The sequence below is a fragment of the Babylonia areolata genome, chromosome 24 (genome assembly GCF_041734735.1).
Source record: "Babylonia areolata isolate BAREFJ2019XMU chromosome 24, ASM4173473v1, whole genome shotgun sequence".
In the NCBI taxonomy this organism is placed as follows: domain Eukaryota; kingdom Metazoa; phylum Mollusca; class Gastropoda; order Neogastropoda; family Buccinidae; genus Babylonia; species Babylonia areolata.
In genome coordinates, this window is record NC_134899.1 from 7,365,511 (window position 1) to 7,384,758 (window position 19,248).

Genomic DNA, 19,248 nt, shown 5'->3' on the forward strand with positions numbered 1-19,248 from the left:
CTTATGGGATATAATGAAGTATTGTGTGTTGTGCTTAGGTACTGTACAGGTTATCGATAATAATGAATAATACTGAATTTCTCTTATGGGAGATGATGAAGTATTGTGTGTTGTGCTTAGGTACTGTACTGGTTATCAATAATAATGAATAATAATGAATTTCTCTTATGGGATATAATGAAGTATTGTGTGTTGTGCTTAGGTACTGTACAGGTTATTGATAATAATGAATAATACTGAATTTCTCTTATGGGAGATGATGAAGTATTGTGTGTTGTGCTTAGGTACCGTACTGGTTATCGATAATAATGAATAATACTGAATTCCTCTTGTGGGATATAATGAAGTATTGTGTGTTGTGCTTAGGTACTGTACTGGTTATCAATAATAATGAATAATACTGAATTCCTCTTGTGGGATATAATGAAGTATTGTGTGTTGTGCTTAGGTACTGTACAGGTTATCGATAATAATGAATAATACTGAATTCCTCTTGTGGGAGATGATGAAGTATTGTGTGTTGTGCTTAGGTACTGTACAGGTTATCGATAATAATGAATAATACTGAATTTCTCTTGTGGGAGATAATGAAGTATTCTGTGTTGTGCTTAGGTACTGTACTGGTTATCGATAATAATGAATAATACTGAATTCCTCTTGTGGGAGATGATGAAGTATTGTGTGTTGTGCTTAGGTACTGTACAGGTTATCGATAATAATGAATAATACTGAATTCCTCTTGTGGGAGATAATGAAGTATTGTGTGTTGTGCTTAGGTACTGTACTGGTTATCAATAATAATGAATAATACTGAATTTCTCTTATGGGAGATGATGAAGTATTGTGTGTTCTGTGTACCACTGACCTGTTGGGAGACAGTGGTGGCCCTGTTCTCCGCCTTGTGGAGACGGGCCTCCATTCTTTTGATGTTGCGGGTGTACTCTGCCATAACCCTCTCCGCCTGCCGTCATGTCATAACAATATTAATATCAATATCAATATCAATGGAGTGATGGCCTAGAGGTAACGCGTCCGGCTAGGAAGCAAGAGAATCTGAGCGCACTGGCTTGAATCCCAGCAAAGCCGCCAGTATTTTCTCCCCCTCCACTGGACCTTGAGTGGTGGTCTGGACGCTAGTCATTCGGATGAGACAATAACCCAGGTACCATGTGCAGCATGCACTTAGCGCACGTAAAAGAACCTACGGCAACAAAAGGGTAGTCCCTGGTAAAATTCTGTAGAAAAATCCACTTTGATAGGAAAACACACAAAAAAAATTGCAGGCAGAAAAACAAAGAAAAAAAAAAAGGTGGTGCTGTCAGTGTAGCGACGCACTCTCCCTGGAGAGAGCAGCCTGAATTTCACTCAGAGAAATCTGTTGTGACAAAAAAGAGCAATACAATACAATACAATACAGAACTCTATCCAGAAAACTGCTCCAGCTACTTTGCAAAGCACATGATATCATTTATAACACATTACACCAATGTTACATTTACACACCAAAATGTACCTGGCAAACGATACAAACACATAAACACAAAACATGCATACACATAAACATGCATTCCAACGTAATACATACAGTCCTTCTCTCCTTCCCTCCCACCTTCACACACACTAGCACATACATGCATATGTGTACACAGACATACGTATACACACATGGTCATGCATGTACCACATGTGCAGATGCACAGGAGCATATTCTGTTCGGATGGACATGACAAAACGGAACTATCATGGTACGTTCATATTCACTTTCTTCTCTCCCACTTCAACTACTTCTTTCTGTTTTCGGTTTGTAATGTTTTCTCACACAGTTGGACTGACCCGCATGCTTTGATGGATTGTGCAATGTAGTATTGTAATGTATTCTTACAGCAACTGTTCTACTGTAAAGTGCTTAGAGCAAAATCTTGTGATTAGGTGCTGTCGCACGTAGCTACTTTCGTTTTCTCCGCATAGGCAGATAGTAGTTTGCACAGGACAGGAATGTCAGACCCCTGCTGGAGTCTGCATTACTAGATCACGGTTAAGTATGTGTAATTAAACTTGTGATTAGGTGCTGTATAAATAAATGCATCATCATCATCATTATTTGCACTGTGTAATGTAGTACTGTAATGTATTCTTTCAGGAACTATTGTACTGTAAAATGCTTAGAGCAAAATCTTGTGATTAGGTGCTGTATAAATAAATGCATTATCATCATCATTATTTGCTTTAAAAAAAAACAAATCTAATCATAAAAAAACCCATTCATTATATTTGTCTGACTCAGTCAAACACAAGCTTAATTAAATGCTCTGTAGTTAACTACTCTATAAATATCCTTTGAAAAATATAGGCAAAAAAAAACAAATTAATCATACATAATAAACAAACTAATACATAAAAACAGACATACAGAACAAACAAAAAAACAACAAAAAAACCACCAGCAGGCAACTCACATGTCCTTGGCGCAAAAAAAAAAAACAAAAGAACAAAGAATGCAGCATTATAAGAATGACATATTAACAAATCCAGAAATGGGCAAGAGAAAACAACAACAACAACAACAACAACAAAAACGAGAGAGAGAGATAGAAATATATATATATATATATGTACGATCAGACAATGAGAAAGAAAGAAATGACAGAACGAAAACCCAAAACCCTGAAACAAAGAGAGAGCGACAGAAGAGAGGTATTTCCCGAAGATGGGGTTGTCACTGACAACTCATCAACTGACACCACGATCATAACTGAATTAAAATATAACTAACTTAACATCTATGATATGATACTATATATCACATGAAATTGTACGGCTTCCTTCCATATTATTGTCTTTTTTCTTTCTTTTTTAAGCCCAAAATCCGTAAATGAAAAGTTGTATTTATTCCATAAATGCTACTGATTACTATGACATAGTTATTATGGAGTGCCATGTATTGGTTTCATTATTTCCATGTTGTTTAGTTGATTGTGTAATTTATATACAAAATAAAATGGTGGTTGACCCAAGAAAGTCTGTGTAAACATTAAAAAAAAAAAAACAAAAAAAAACCCACCTAACTTAACATCATTATATCGTCATCATTATAATAACAACAATAATAATAATGATATTTATACAGCGCTGAATCTTGTGCAGAGACAAATCAGAGCGCTTTCGCACCACCAGTCGTTCACACGCATGCAAAAGAAAGACACCCACGTCAACAGCTTTGGTCTGGCTCTCCTTCAGCAACGCGGTCAGCTGGTCGTTACGGCGACGCAGGGAGGTGGTTTCCCCCCTCAGCTCCTCCATCTTGCCCTCAAACTTGAGGGTGATTGTCTGGCACTCCTCTTTCCACCTGGACAAAATGTACGGACACAGCTGTGTCAGCAGAACAGAAAGGTATGCGTCTAACGTTTACTGAGTGACTGTCTTGTCAGTTGTTGTTTTTGTTGTTGTTGGTTTTTGTTTGTTTTTTCCAGGAGAAGGAAGAAGGTGGTAGAATGGTTAAGACGCTCATCCGTCAGTCAATACAGAAAGTCTGTGAGGGTGTGGGTTCGAATCCCGCTCTCGCCCTTTCTCCCAAGTTTGACTGGAAAATCAAAACTGAACGTCTAGTCTTTCGGATGAGATGATAAACCGAGGTCCCGTGTGCAGCGTGCACTTGGCGCAGTGAAAAAGAACCAATGGCAACGACAAGTGTTGTCCTCTGGCAAAATTCAGTGGTAGAAATCCACTGCGATGGGTTATGCTGCCGGTCAGGCATCCGGCTAGCAGATATGGCGTAGGGAATATGGATTTGTCCGAAAGCAGTGACGCCTCCTTGAGAAACTGAAACTGAAACTTTTTTTTTCACCTGAGAAATGTGTGGACACAGTACAGGTATGTCAGCAGAAAAGTGTCGGTAGCATTGTTGAGTGGATGTCTGCAATGTCTGGGATTCTATTTCTCCACTTCACACACACACACACACACACACATATATATATATATATAGAGAGAGAGATACACAGACACAGGTGTGTCTCAGCAAGGTGTTCAAAACTGAGACTGTTCATTCACCTGAGATCACTCAGGCAGTCAGGAACATACATGGGCACGCACATATTCAGGCAAAACAGATCAGCTGTGGAAATGTTTCATTATATCCATGATATAAACACACACACACACATACACAAACACTCACACATACCATTTCTTGCATGCGTATGTACCACTCACACCCTGAACACACACACACACACACACACATGTACATAAACACACACACATACACACACACACACACATGTGCACGCACATACACACACACACACATACACCCTCATTTTAACACACGTGTCAAAATCACCACCAACACTCTCCACCTCTCTCCACATTCCTACAGCCGCACGGCACAGCACAGCACGGCACGGCATGGTACAGCACAGCGCAGCGCAGCACAGCACCCATCGACAGTAACTGACCTGGCACTCATGCGTTGCTGTGCTCCCAGCAGCTTGCGGAGCTCGGCCACACTGCTGCGTCGCGCGTCCTCTGTGGACTGCAGCTGGACCTCAAAGCCCCGCGTCTTGGTCTGCTGGTCCTGCTCTATCAGAGCCAGCTGCAACATGTCCCGTCAGTCACACACACATTTCGTGTGGATATTTAACCTTTGCTTCTGTAAGGCGCATGTTAAAAGAACCCACGGCAACGAAAGTGTTGTCGCTGGTGAAGTTCTGTAGAAAAATCCACTTCAATAGGAAAACATTAAAAAAAAACTGCAGGCAGGAAAAAATAACAAAAAATGGGTGGTGCTCTCAGTATAGCGATGTGCTCTTCCTGGGGAGAGCAGCCCTGATTTCACACAGAGAAATCTGTTGTGACAAAAAGAGTAATACAATACAGTATTTCTCTCTGTACATTTATTCGGACAAAATATGGAATCACCCCCTCAAAATGGGGCCATGGCCTTATTGAATACTGTATAAACTATCGATATGGATACCTATATGGCGCCTATCCTCTGTCGAGACCAAGCTCTAAGCGCTTTACAAACCTCTGGGGTCATTCGCACAACAGGCTGCCTCCCTGGCAAGAGAGCTGACTGACAGCTGCCACTGGACACTCATCATTTGTTTCATGTGTCGTTCAATCAGATTTCAGGCAGGCACATACACAACTGCCACTGGACACTCATCATTTGTTTCATGTGTCATTCAATCAGATTTCAGGCAGGCACATACACAACTGCTCATCATTTGTTTCATATGTCATTCAATCAGATTTCTGGCATGCACATACACAACTGCTCATCGTCTGTTTCATATGTCATTCAATCAGATTTCTGGCAGGCACATACACAACTGCTCATCATCTGTTTCATATGTCGTTCAATCAGATTTCAGGCAGGCACATACACAACTGCTCATCATTCAGATGAGACAATAAACCGAGGTCCCGTGTGCAGCATGCACTTAGCGCACGTAAAAGAACCCACGGCAACAAAAGGGTTGTTCCTGGCAAAATTCTGTAGAAAAATCCACTTCGACAGGAAAAACAAATAAAACTGCACACAGGAAAAAATACAAAAAAATGGGTGGCGCTGTAGTGTAGCGACGCGCTCTCCCTGGGGAGAGCAGCCCGAATTTCACACAGAGAAATCTGTTGTGATAAAAAGGAATACAAATACAAATACAAATCTGTTTCATATGTCGTTCAATCAGATTTCAGGCAGGCACATACACACACTCAGACAGGCATGTAACATTTTACATGTATGACCGTTCTGTTTTTTCACCCGTGTAAACCAGCTATACAGTTTGATTTTTTGTGTGTTTTTTCTCTTTTTGGGATTGATGGGTGGATGGATGGGATGGTAGGGGTAGGGGAAGGGGGCGGGGGACGGGGGGGTCGGCGGGGGGGGGGGGGGCTTTGAACTGACAGAGAGCTTGAGTGTTTTATCCCCAAACACCCACCTCCTTCAAGAACTTCCTGTGGACAGATTCCTTCTCCTGTTCGGCCTGCTGGAGTTTTTTGGTGAGGGTGTTGATGCTGTCCACGTGACGCAGGCGGTCGTCGTTGGCGTTGTCGTACTCCTGCTGTAATGCCGACAGGCGCTCCTGAACCGACTGGAGCTTGATGTCGTAGGACTCCTTCATCTGCTGAGTCCTGTAACAGAATGCACGATACATGGTCAGGTGGTCCGCTGATTGTCTAACACCCACAGCTACACTCTGAGCGCTAGAATATGCTTCATATCAGTGTACTTTGAAAAAGAAATAATTCAGTTTCGATTTCTGTACAGAAATATGTAAATAAATGAAAATATAGGTATATAAAAAAAAAAATTTCAAGATAAGTAGAAGGCAAGTAATTAAAGTTGAAATAATCAATAAAAATGGGCTGTTCTCAGCAAATCATTTAAAAGGTAAAACAACAATGCCGAGGAAAGAAATATAATGATAAAGCACTGAAACTCAAGCCAGGAATATCGGTTGATACTTGACATCCTTTTAAACATGGGGCTGCAAACAGAACAAGTCAAATAAAACGCTGAACTTTAATCTCAGACTCACTCATCTCTCTCCTTTTCAAGCGCCTGTGTCAGTGTTTCCACCCGCAGGTGAAGCTCGTCACGGCTTCTCTCCGCTTCCGACACTCGGCGACTGAGTTCCTCCACAGCGTCCTTGGTCCTCGAACCCTCCAGTCTGCCTTCACGGTTCACCTGTACAGGTGACACAGGTGTATGGTATGGTATGTGTGAAAAGTATGAAGATGATGTAGTGAGGTAGTTTGTTGCCTTCACGGTTCACCTGTACAGGTGACACAGGTGTATGGTATGGTATGTTTGAAAAGTATGAAGATCATGTAGTCAGGTAGTTTGTTGCCTTCACGGTTCACCTGTACAGGTGACACAGGTGTATGGTATGTGTGAAAAGTATAAAGATGATGTAGTTAGGTAGTTTGTTGCCTTCATGGTTCACCTGTACAGGTGTATGGTATGTGTGAAAAGTATAAAGATGATGTTGTGAGGTAGTTTTGTTGCCTTCACGGTTCACCTGTAGCGATGACATAGGTGTATGGTATGTGTGAAAAGTATAAAGATGATATAGTTAGGTAGTTTGCTGCCTTCACTTTTCACCTGCACAGGTGACACAGGTGTATGGTATGTGTGAAAAGTATGAAGATGATGTAGTGAGGTAGTTTGTAACCTTCATGGTTCACCTGTACAGGTGACACAGGTGTATGGTATGTGTGAAAAGTACAAAGATGATGTAGTGAGGTAGTTTGTTGCCTTCACGGTTCACCTGTAAAGGTGACACAGGTGTATGGTATGTGTGAAAAGTACAAAGATGATGTAGTGTGGTAGTTTGTTGCTTTCACGGTTCACCTGTACAGGTGACACAGGTGTATGGTATGTGTGAAAAGTACAAAGATGATGTAGTGAGGTAGTTTGTTGCTTTCACGGTTCACCTGTACAGGTGACACAGGTGTATGGTATGTGTGAAAAGTATAAAGATGATGTAGTGAGGTAGTTTGTTGCCTTCACGGTTCACCTGTAGCGATGACACAGGTGTATGGTATGTGTGAAAAGTATAAAGATGATATAGTTAGGTAGTTTGTTGCCTTCACTTTTCACCTGCACAGGTGACACAGGTGTATGGTATGGTATGTGTGAAAAGTATGAAGATGATGTAGTGAGGTAGTTTGTAACCTTCACGGTTCACCTGTACAGGTGACACAGGTGTATGGTATGTGTGAAAAGTAAAAAGATGATGTAGTGAGGTAGTTTGTTGCCTTCACGGTTCACCTGTAAAGGTGACACAGGTGTATGGTATGTGTGAAAAGTACAAAGATGATTTAGTGAGGTAGTTTGTTGCTTTCACGGTTCACCTGTACAGGTGACACAGGTGTATGGTATGTGTGAAAAGTAAAAAGATGATGTAGTGAGGTAGTTTGTTGCTTTCACGGTTCACCTGTACAGGTGACACAGGTGTATGGTATGTGTGAAAAGTATAAAGATGATGTAGTGAGGTAGTTTGTTGCCTTCACGGTTCACCTGTACAGGTGACACAGGTGTATGGTATGTGTGAAAAGTATAAAGATGATGTAGTGAGGTAGTTTGTTGCCTTCACGGTTCACCTGTACAGGTGACACAGGTGTATGGTATGGTATGTGTGAAAAGTATAAAGATGATGTAGTGAGGTAGTTTGTTGCCTTCACGGTTCACCTGTACAGGTGAATGGTATGTGTGAAAAGTATAAAGATGATGTAGTGAGGTAGTTTGTTGCCTTCATGGTTCACCTGTACAGGTGTATGGTATGTATGAAAAGTAAAAAGATGATGTAGTGAGGTAGTTTGTTGCCTTCACGGTTCACCTGTACAGGTGTATGGTATGTGTGAAAAGTATAAAGATGATGTAGTGAGGTAGTTTGTTGCCTTCACGGTTCACCTGTACAGGTGTATGGTATGTGTGAAAAGTATAAAGATGATGTAGTGAGGTAGTTTTGTTGCCTTCACGGTTCACCTGTACAGGTGACACAGGTGTATGGTATGTGTGAAAAGTAAAAAGATGATGTAGTGAGGTAGTTTGTTGCCTTCACGGTTCACCTGTACAGGTGACACAGGTGTATAGTATGTGTGAAAAGTTTGTGTTTTGTGTGTATGTGTTTTTCTTTTCTTTTTTTTTCTTTTTTTCTTTCTTTTTTACATCTCATGTGACATAAGCTGTCTAGCGGTAACTAATGTGCTGTGAGTATTGTGCATCAGGTAACATGTGAGTTATGAACACTATAACAATAATTATGATAATGATTTTTTTTTTTTAAATTATAATGAATGATAATAACAATAACAGAAATGATAACAATAATAACAAATAATCAAGTACGTCTGTAGAGCTCCCTTTCCCCTCTAAGAGTGCAGGGCGCTTTACAGGAATTTGTATTTGTATTTGTATTCCTTTTTATCACAACAGATTTCTCTGTGTGAAATTTGGGCTGCTCTCCCCAGGGAGAGCGTGTGGCAATACTACAGCGCCACCCATTTTTTTGTATTTTTTCCTGCGTGCAGTTTTATTTGTTTTTCCTGTCGAAGTGGATTTTTTCTACAGAATTTTGCCAGGAACAAACCTTTTGTTGCCGTGGGTTCTTTTATGTGCGCTAAGTGCATGCTGCACACGGGACCTCGGTTTATCATCTCATCCGAATTACTAGCGTCCAGACCACCACTCAAGGTCTAATGGAGGGGGAGAAAATATCAGCGGCTGAGCCGTGATTCGAACCAGCGCCCTCAGATTCTCTTGCTTTCTAGGCGGACGCGTTACCTCTAGGCCATCACTCTAGGCCATGAAAACCTTACTGATGACATGAACCATTCCTGACCAATCTTTCTCCCTCCCCCCCCCCTCCCCCCCCGCCCCCCTCTACCCCCCACCCCTACACCCCTTCCTGCCTCTTTCGTTATACATACAAACTGAGCTGATAGACACTGGGGTGAGTGCTGGAGAATTAACAGCTTTGTGCTGTGCCTTGGTTTCACACATCTGAGTTTTGCATACTGTGCGTTATGTACTGGAGTCACATCTGAGTTACGCACACTGCGTGCTGTGCACTGGCAACACATGTGAGTTATGCACACTGCGTGCTGTGTAATGACAGCACATGTGAGTTTTGCACAGTGCATGCTGTGTACTGGCATCAGTCAGTGTGAGTTATGCACACTGCGTGCTATGTACTGGCATCAGTTAGTGTGAGTTATGCACACTGTATGCTGTGTAATGGCAGCACATGTGAGTTATGCACAGTGCGTGCTATGTACTGGCATCAGTTAGTGTGAGTTATGCACACTGCGTGCTGTGTACTGGCATCAGTTAGTGTGAGTTATGCACACTGTATGCTGTGTAATGGCAGCACATGTGAGTTATGCACACTGCGTGCTGTGTACTGGCATCAGTTAGTGTGAGTTATGCACACTGTATGCTGTGTAATGGCAGCACATGTGAGTTATGCACAGTGTGTGCTATGTACTGGCATCAGTTAGTGTGAGTTATGCACACTGTATGCTGTGTAATGGCAGCACATGTGAGTTATGCACAGTGCATGCTATGTACTGGCATCAGTTAGTGTGAGTTATGCACACTGCGTGCTGTGTACTGGCATCAGTTAGTGTGAGTTATGCACACTGCGTGTTACGTACCGGCAGCACATGCAAGTTATGCACACTGCATGCTGTTTAATGGCAGCACATGTGAGTTATGCACACTGCGTGGTGTGCACTGGCAACACATAAGAGCTATGCACACTGCGTGGTGTGCACTGGCAACACATAAGAGCTATGCACACTGTGTGTTGTGCACTGGCAACACATAAGAGCTATGCACACTGCGTGCTGTGCACTGGCAACACATAAGAGCTATGCACACTGCGTGCTGTGCACTGGCAACACATAAGAGCTATGCACACTGCGTGGTGTGCACTGGCAACACATAAGAGCTATGCACACTGCGTGCTGAGCACTGGCAACACATAAGAGTTATGCACACTGCGTGCTGTGCACTGGCAACACATAAGAGCTATGCACACTGTGTGTTTTACCCTCTGAAGCTCAGCCTCCACAGCTCGTTTCTCTCTCAGCAGACGCTCCAGCTGTGCCTGCCTCTCGGTGCTGTCCTGTAAGGGGGGGAGAAAAAAAAAACAACACAACACAATACACAACGTCTACAATTCTATTCCAACCAGATAGTCAATGATAACAACAAAAAACAGATGGAAACATGGATGGGGTAAGGGGGAAAACGAAGGGAGGAAGGGACACACCTGACATACTGTCGTGCTCTGTCTGCAAGGCACTTTGGATTGTAAACCACACATCCCTGATTTTTTTTTTTTTTTTTTTTTTATAGAAAAACAACAACAAAAGATTTCATCCATTCATAAAGTGCTTCTTATTCTTATTCTCATTGCTTTATTGTCTACTCACTACAAAGGTGATTTAGACATACACCCATTCTTTCTTTTCAGCACACACACACACACACACACACACACACACACACACACACACACACATGTAACAGGTGTGGAGAATGCTGAGGGATTTGATGTGAGGAGGAGTTGGATGGGGTGGGGAGTTATTGAAAAAATAACAAAAACAAAAAAAAACCAAAAAAAAAACCAGCTTCCATAAAGTGCTCCAGACTACAGGGAGCATTGAATTCAGCTGATGGCAGCTGGCAATCTACAACCTGATATCCTGTCAAAGTAAAAACCAAAAGCAGGCTAACATGATAGTCTAAAAAGCAAGCACAAACATGTTTTCAAATGCGGTGAAAAGGAAAGTGCCATCCTCATTTCGCAACTTCAATATCTCTCCTTAATGATGAGAACTGAGCTGGGCTTGTGAACAGGAAACAAGTAAAGACAGCTGAACAGGAACATCTGTACCAGTAACCAGATGACACTATGTAGTGTACGTACCTCCAAGCCTCCTTCCAGCTGGCTCATTTTTACCATTGAAAAATACTGGGTATTACTTTTTGCCCCGTCACCTACAGGCAAAAAATCCTTTAAAAATCCCCTGCAGCCAAAAACCAATCTGTATAACCACCCAAAGTTTACTGATTAGTCCTAGGCCTTCAGCCGACACTTCCACAAAATTTCAGAATATTTGTTCACAACGTTTTGCGTTTTGCATAATCCTGTTGACAAGACAAACACAAGACAAACACATGAACAGGTGTGAACATATACTGCAACCTCCTTAGCAAAGGTAACAAGAACTAAACCTGGGCTGTGAAAAAGCCAAATACAGGTGTGTGTGTGTGTGTGTGTGTGTGTGTGTGTGAATGCAGAGAATTATCTTGGGGGTGCAGTGTGCCAAAAAGAACATGCCGGACAAGCATGGAGACGCAGAGATTAGTGGGCCACCTGCCAAAATGTTCATTGACACCCAGCCATAAATTTACATATCTGCTTCTTTTTTTTTTTTTTTTTTCCCAAGGAAAGAACATAATGAGAATTCAAGGGTGTGTGTGTGTGTGTGTGTGTGTGTGTGTGTGTGTGTGTGCATACATGAGTATGTGTGTGTGTGTGTGATGTGGTTGGGACGTGAGTAAAAGACAAGAACATGAGAGACAGAGAGACAGTGTGCATGTGTGTGTGCACTCTAACATGTATGTGTGTGTGTGCATAGCATGTGAGCACATGTGCATGTGCACATTCTGTCTGTCTGCCTGTGGCCATTTCACACAGACACATTTACGACATATAATCCAGTCCCAGTGCTTTGACGCATGTGGTACAGCATGTATCAACTGTCCTGAATGTAGATACTCCCTTCTGAGCAAGCTGGAACTTGGCATCATCATGTCCCAGGACTGGAGGAATACAGGAACACTGCCTGGCTGCTCCACTGACAAAATGATCTGCTGGCCCCTATTATTGCAGCCCCCTATTATTGTTGTCAGTAGGGGGCTTAGTAGGTGGTGTCCTAAGTACGTTAAATCAGAACAGACACTACTGAATACCACCGAAGTGACTCAGCACTAGTGCAGGGTTTTACTGGCGCGTGTGGTCTCCTGGCAACCTAACACCGATGATTCTGTGTGGACTGCTGATGATGGGACTGCGACAGAAGAACTAGAGTGTGGCCATGTATGGGGGACTCAGAATGAGAGGCGTGGGAGTGATGGACACAACAGAAATGGACACAAACACTACCACACGGTCAACAGACCACTTTCTACAAGAAACCTTCACTCTTCTCTCTTCTTAACTTTCAAATCAATATATGATACAAAATAGAATCTCAATTAGCATATGATTTGTTGTTTGTGTTTGAATAAATCAGAAACTGGCCGACCTGTTTTGCTCAGATGGTAGAGCACCCAGATCGCATTCACGAGGTTGTGGGTTCAAATCATGGACACTGGACATAAAAATTGACATGTTCACAACCCATCTTAATATGTTCTCATTCTGGAGGTTCCAATGTAGCGTTAGCCTGGTGTCTTTCATCCCACCCTCCGGGGATGGTTATCAATGTCAGCCTTGTATCAGCTGAGATGGGTGTCAATGTTGAACTCAAACGTAACTTTAAAAAAAAAAAAATCAACCTTCCGCATCATCCCAAACAACCGACGGGTGCAATAGCCGAGTGGTTAAAGCGTTGGACTTTCAATCTGAGGGTCCCGAGTTTGAATCTTGGTAACGGCGCCTGGTGGGTAAAGGGTGGAGATTTTTCCGATCTCCCAGGTCAACATATGTGCAGACCTGCTAGTGCCTGACCCCCCTTCGTGTGTATACGCAAGCAGAAGATCAAATACGCACATTAAAGATCCTGTAATCCATGTCAGCGTTCGGTGGGTTATGGAAACAAGAACATACCCAGCACGCACACTCCCGAAAACGGAGTATGGCTGCCTACATGGCGGAGTAAAAACGGTCATACACGTAAAAGCCCACTCGTGTACATACGAGTGAACGTGGAAGTTGCAGCCCACAAACGAACGAAGAAGAAGAAGAAGATCCCAAACAACCTGTCACACGTATCTGAATGAAGAGGACAGTCACAACAGGGAGAAGACACAAGAAGCAGCAGAAGACACTGACCAGTTCCAAGGCGTGTAGCTCCTCCGTTAGTTTTGTGACACGGTCATTGCACTGCTTCCTTACGTTATCCACCTGGACAACACACACCACAGGCATGCATGGTTTGTGGCGGAGGCAAAAAGGACACACACACTCATCAAGTAAAACAGTCAGTTCCTTATTTCAGCTGTTTTCTTTTCAAAACTAACATGCATGGATTGTGACAATAAAAAATCACATACACATATATCCACATATGCTACACAGCATCTGCCTAACAGATGCCTGACAAGCAGCATAACCCGACACGCGTAGTCAGGTTTTGAGTGCATGCATGTAAATCTGTGTACCTAACAGAATGGATTTCTGTCTGCAGAGTTTAGCTTAGCCAACACCTAGGTTGCCATGGGTTCTTCTTCAGTGCGCCAGGAGTGTGCTGCACAGGGCGCCTCGTTTATCGTCTCAGTTTGATTTTCCAGTCAAACTTGAGAGAAAGGGGGAGACCGAGATTCAAACCCAGACTGTCTCAGACACTGTATTGGCAGATAAGTGTCTTAACCATTCTGCCACCTTCTTTCACACACACTCATAAAGCAAAACAGTCAATCCATTGTATCAGTTTTTTTTTTCTTCTTTTCAACACTGTACATTGCTTCATTCAAAATGGTACAATTCTAGACACAACATAAAGACATGTTTTTAACACTGCTCAAGAAGTACGCTCAAGCTATTCACTTTTTTTTTTCTTTTTTAATATTTTTTTAGTGTGTGTGTGTGTGTGTGTGTGTGTGTGTGTGTGTGTGTGTGTGAGAGAGAGAGAGAGAGAGAGAGAGAGAAAGAGAGAGTGTGTGTGTGTGTGTGTGTGATTTTGCTTCATTCTTCTGCTGATACTGTAGTAGCTGCTGTCATGTAAAATCTTGTCTTCATTTGAATCTTTATTTGTCTCTTCTGACAGACAAAATTCTTTAATACAATTTCGCTAAGTTGGTTATTTACTGATCTTCACATTTCTTTATCTCATAACTTTATCTAATTTACTTTCTTCTATCTGTCTACTTATTCCTTCTTTTTTTTCTTTTTTTTCATTAATGTGTTTTCTTATTCACTTTTTTGGCCCACTCCTCTTTAATTTTCATTGGGTTTTTTTTGTTGTTTTGTTTTGTTTTTTCTCTTTCCATCCTCCCTTCTTTCTTCCTTCCTTTCTTTCTGACATAACCCTGACTACTACAATTGTCCAGTCACAACACATCACTTACCTCCTGCCGTGTGCGTGCGCCAGCCTCGTCGATGATTTTGGAGAGGCTTTCCTGGAGGTGAGTCACCTCTTCGTCTCTGTGTCGCATCTGTATTTCTGCCTGTCAGTACCCACCACAGTCAGCATCCACATTTTAAACCCTTCAGTTACATGCTATTTCCTATTCTTAAATAATCAAGAGAAGAAGCAGAAAAAGATGAAGAATTACATTATAATGCGAGTCAGATTCATTGGTATCAAACGCAAAATACACAAAGCATTTGCAAACTTTAAAACAGTTTCAATTTTAGGTTTTAAGATCCACATACAAAACAACAGAAATGTCAGAATAATGCAAAACTGATCACAAATACCTGAACTTGTCTTAATTTCCGACAACACAGCACAACACAGCACAGAGCATCACAACACAACACAATACAACACAGTGCAACATGGCACAGTACAACACAGCACAGTACAACACAGCACAGTACAACACAGCACAGAGCATCACAACACAACACAATACAACACAGTGCAACATGGCACAGTACAACACAGCACAGTACAACACAGCACAGTACAACACAGCACAGAGCATCACAACACAACATAATACAACACAGTGCAACATGGCACAGTACAACATGGCACAGTACAACACAGCACAGAGCATCACAACACAACATAATACAACACAGTGCAACATGGCACAGTACAACACAGCACAGTACAACACAGCACAGAGCATCACAACACAACACAATACAACACAGTGCAACATGGCACAGTACAACACAGCACAGTACAACACAGCACAGAGCATCACAACACAACACGATACAACACAGTGCAACATGGCACAGTACAACACAACACAGTACAACACAACACAACACACAGCACAGTACAACACAGAGCACAGTACAACACAACACAGTACAACAGAGCACAGCACATAACACAACACAACCACATCAAAACAACATTAAAAAAAAAACAACACACCACACCACACGGCACTCCACTACACACCAGTCTGTTACCTGATCTTTCTCCAGCACAGAAGTCTCTGCCAGTGTGATGGCCTCCCTGACTTGGTGGACGGCTTCGTTCTCACGCTGCTCTGTGTCCATTCTGCACACACACACCGCTGGCTGCCTTCATGGAGTGATGGCCTAGAGGTAACATGTCCACCTAGGAAGCGAAAGAATCTGAGCGCCCTGGTTCGAATCACGGCTCAGCCGCCGATATTTTTTTCTCCCCTTCAACTAGACCTTGAGTGGTGGTCTGGACGCTAGTCATTCGGATGAGACGATAAATCGAGGTCCCGTGTGCAGCATGCACTTAGCGAACATAAAAGAACCCACGGCAACAAAAGGGTTGTTCCTGGCAAAATTCTGTAGAAAAATCTACTTTGATAGGAAAAACAAATAAAACTGCACACAGAAAAAAACACACAAAAAATGGGTGGCGCTCTCAGTGTAGCGATGCACTCTCCCTGGGCAGAAAAGCCCAAATTTCACACAGAGAAATCTGTTGTGATAAGAAAAAGAGAAATACAAACTACAGACTCCAGATTCATGTTTGTAATACAAACATCAGGAAGGGAGAAAACTGTCCCAAATTCTGCTGTCCTTTAGAAAGACAGGTGCAACAGACAAACGGTTTAAGAAAAAAGTAGCCCTTCAAACTTCTCTCAGAATGACTTTCGTTTTGATTTTCCCTCCTTTTCATACCATTTTGATAATTTCGTATCAATTGCATTCTTCTGCATACTTGTACGCACAGCAAGTCCCCGACAGCCGCCACCATCCCCTGTCCACACTGCGTCAGAACCTTCCGGGCGTGGACTGGCCTGACCAGTCATCTGCGCACCCACAGAGCCCAACCCACCCACCCCTAGGATGACTAGATGGTCCTCGTCGATCCCGACGGACGAACCACACGCACAGCACGACTTCAGGGTCGAAGCTGCTCTGCGTACATTTAAACGGAAGAATCTCGCAAGTTTTACTGAGACTGTAACACTTTTACGGGAAGTAACATATGTTTGCAAATGACAGTTTGATGTTCCTAAATGGATTTCCCTAACTTGAATGTGTCCAACACTGACCGATTGTGTGTGAGTTTGTTTAAATAACACTTTTGTGTCAGTGGCCAAACTGAAGCATGTGTGTCTCCACTATTGAGTTAATTCCACCGGTGCTGGCAGATTCATGGTGACTATATTGTTCAGGGAGACATGGTGGTGATTCCCAGTCCAAGGAACAAGCTCACTCAGTTGTTTGTTTAACGACTTCTCTTTTACGAAGTCCTTTAAGTAATTTCCTGTAATTGTATTTAGATTTTTTTTTTCAGATTTCACCCTCATTTCACCCTCATTTGCCCAGTTTCCCCCAACTCTCCATTCATTCACATCCCCCACCCCTTTTAACAGATAATACTCAAATGTATACATTAATACTTTAACAAAATATATGTGTGATGGGACATTAAACAAAATTCCTCCTCACTTAGTCTGGTTCTGCAAAAATTGACAGAAACAAAGGAAATACTTCCACCCATGCTACACAAACCAATGGTGAAAAAAAAAGGTTAACATCAAATGGTGACACTGCTGTGGCCTGGCATGTCATACTTACAGTCGGCGATTGAGTTCTGTCAGTCGTGCTTCGGCCAGCGATTTCTCTCGCCTGCTCTCCTCAGCCTCTCGACTGGCGTTCACCACTCTGAAATCAAGACAAGACAAGACAAGACAAAGACAAAATCTTTATCAAACACGAGGGAGCCATGCACCATGTACAGTCTGTGTTTTTGTTTCTCTCCCTGACTTTCAGTTCTGAGCGTTTCTGGGAACTGTTGTTCCATGTGGTGCAACTTCGAAAATTTTCCTTTTTTGTTTGTTTGCTTAACCCTTTCACCACCAGTCAATTTAGTGTAAAAAATTACAGAAAAGACAGTGGCTAAGAATAGCTGGGGATTCCCCCTCAGATGTATAGAAAATATGGCCTATCCTACCACCTAACATTAAGAGCAGTAGGTTCATGAATAACAGACCAATGAATGGTAACCTTTCAGTGACATGGGTCCTCTACCACGCCTGTGCATAAATGTGAGCTTGGCAGTGAAAGGGTTAAACTCCTTTTTCCTTTTTTTTTTTTCTTTTCTTTGCTTTTTGTTTGATTTTTCATGCTTTTTTACTGTCTGTATTGATTGTTGTCAAAAGTTGAGTGCGTGTGTTTGTGCATTCGTGCATGCATGTGTGAGTGCATGCGTGCGTGCATATGCATGCACACACACGTGTGTGTGTGTGTGTGTGTGTGTGTGAGTGAGAGAGTGTGTGTGTGTGTGTGTGTGTGTCTGGAACTGATGAATGTATCTCTCACAACAAGGCTAAAATAAAATATCTGATTAATCACAAAGCCATTGCTGCTGTTCTACAATTACAGGATGCTATTTCATGACTTCATGTGAACTGGCAGTCTGCTGTTCCTCCTATGCTTGTCCCCAAAATGGAGTATTTTATTTAATCAAGTGCACAGAAAGTGAAAATGTGAGTTACTGGGATAGCAGTACAAGTTTTTACTCACACACACACACACACACACACACACGCACCCATACACGTACACATACACTTACGCTCACACGCAACACATGAAGATCTAACATTCCTTTTCTTTATTTCCTCGTCAAATATCACTTGTAGAGAAACTACACTGATTAAACTGAAGAATGAACTCGCACACAGAGGCAGCACTCACTCTTGAGAAACAACATTGATTAAACTGAAGAATGAACTCACACACACACACACACACACACACACACACACACACACACACACACACACACACACAGACAGCACTCACTCTTGAGAAACAACACTGATTAAACTGAAGAAAGAACACACACACACACACACACACACACACACACACACACATACACACACAGACAGCACTCACTCTTGAAAAACAACACTGACTAAACTGAAGAAAGAACACACACACACACACACACACACACACACACACACACACACAGAGCACTCTCTCTTGAGAAACAACACTGATTAAACTGAAGAACACACACACACACACACACACACACACACACACACACACACACACACACACACAGCACTCTCCAGCTCTCTGAGCCATCGTGACGACAGAACAGAAAAATATATCCCGTTTACCGTTGCTTGAGGTCCTCCATGATGCGTTGAACCTCCGCCATTCTGCTGTCAGCCACGTTCTCCTTGAAGATGACCTCTGCCCTCTCTTCATCCTGCCCACACATTGCACTACGCACACTAAGATCAAATGCTTACATTTGAACATGGGGGTGAAAGGGTGGTGGCGGCGGTGGTGGTGGTGGTGTTTTCTGTTTGGGTTTTTTGATACCCTGTTTTCTTTTTTGTTTTTTTTGGGGAGGGGGATG

The 19,248-nt window shown here is 42.4% G+C and overlaps 1 protein-coding gene across 1 annotated transcript in view; it reads right to left on the reverse strand.

Moving 5' to 3' along the window:
* Positions 1-19,248, reverse strand: part of LOC143298893 (sodium channel and clathrin linker 1-like) — a 46,945-nt gene that overhangs the window by 8,479 nt on the left and 19,218 nt on the right. The window contains exons 11-21 of the mRNA XM_076611912.1: positions 19,004-19,095; positions 17,445-17,531; positions 15,846-15,936; positions 14,819-14,917; positions 13,584-13,655; positions 10,569-10,643; positions 6,549-6,697; positions 5,949-6,141; positions 4,458-4,594; positions 3,208-3,346; positions 866-961 (exon numbers count right to left, since the gene is read on the reverse strand). Of these exons, the coding sequence (XP_076468027.1) occupies positions 866-961; positions 3,208-3,346; positions 4,458-4,594; positions 5,949-6,141; positions 6,549-6,697; positions 10,569-10,643; positions 13,584-13,655; positions 14,819-14,917; positions 15,846-15,936; positions 17,445-17,531; positions 19,004-19,095 (1,230 nt within the window). The remainder of the gene's footprint in view (positions 1-865; positions 962-3,207; positions 3,347-4,457; positions 4,595-5,948; positions 6,142-6,548; positions 6,698-10,568; positions 10,644-13,583; positions 13,656-14,818; positions 14,918-15,845; positions 15,937-17,444; positions 17,532-19,003; positions 19,096-19,248) is intronic.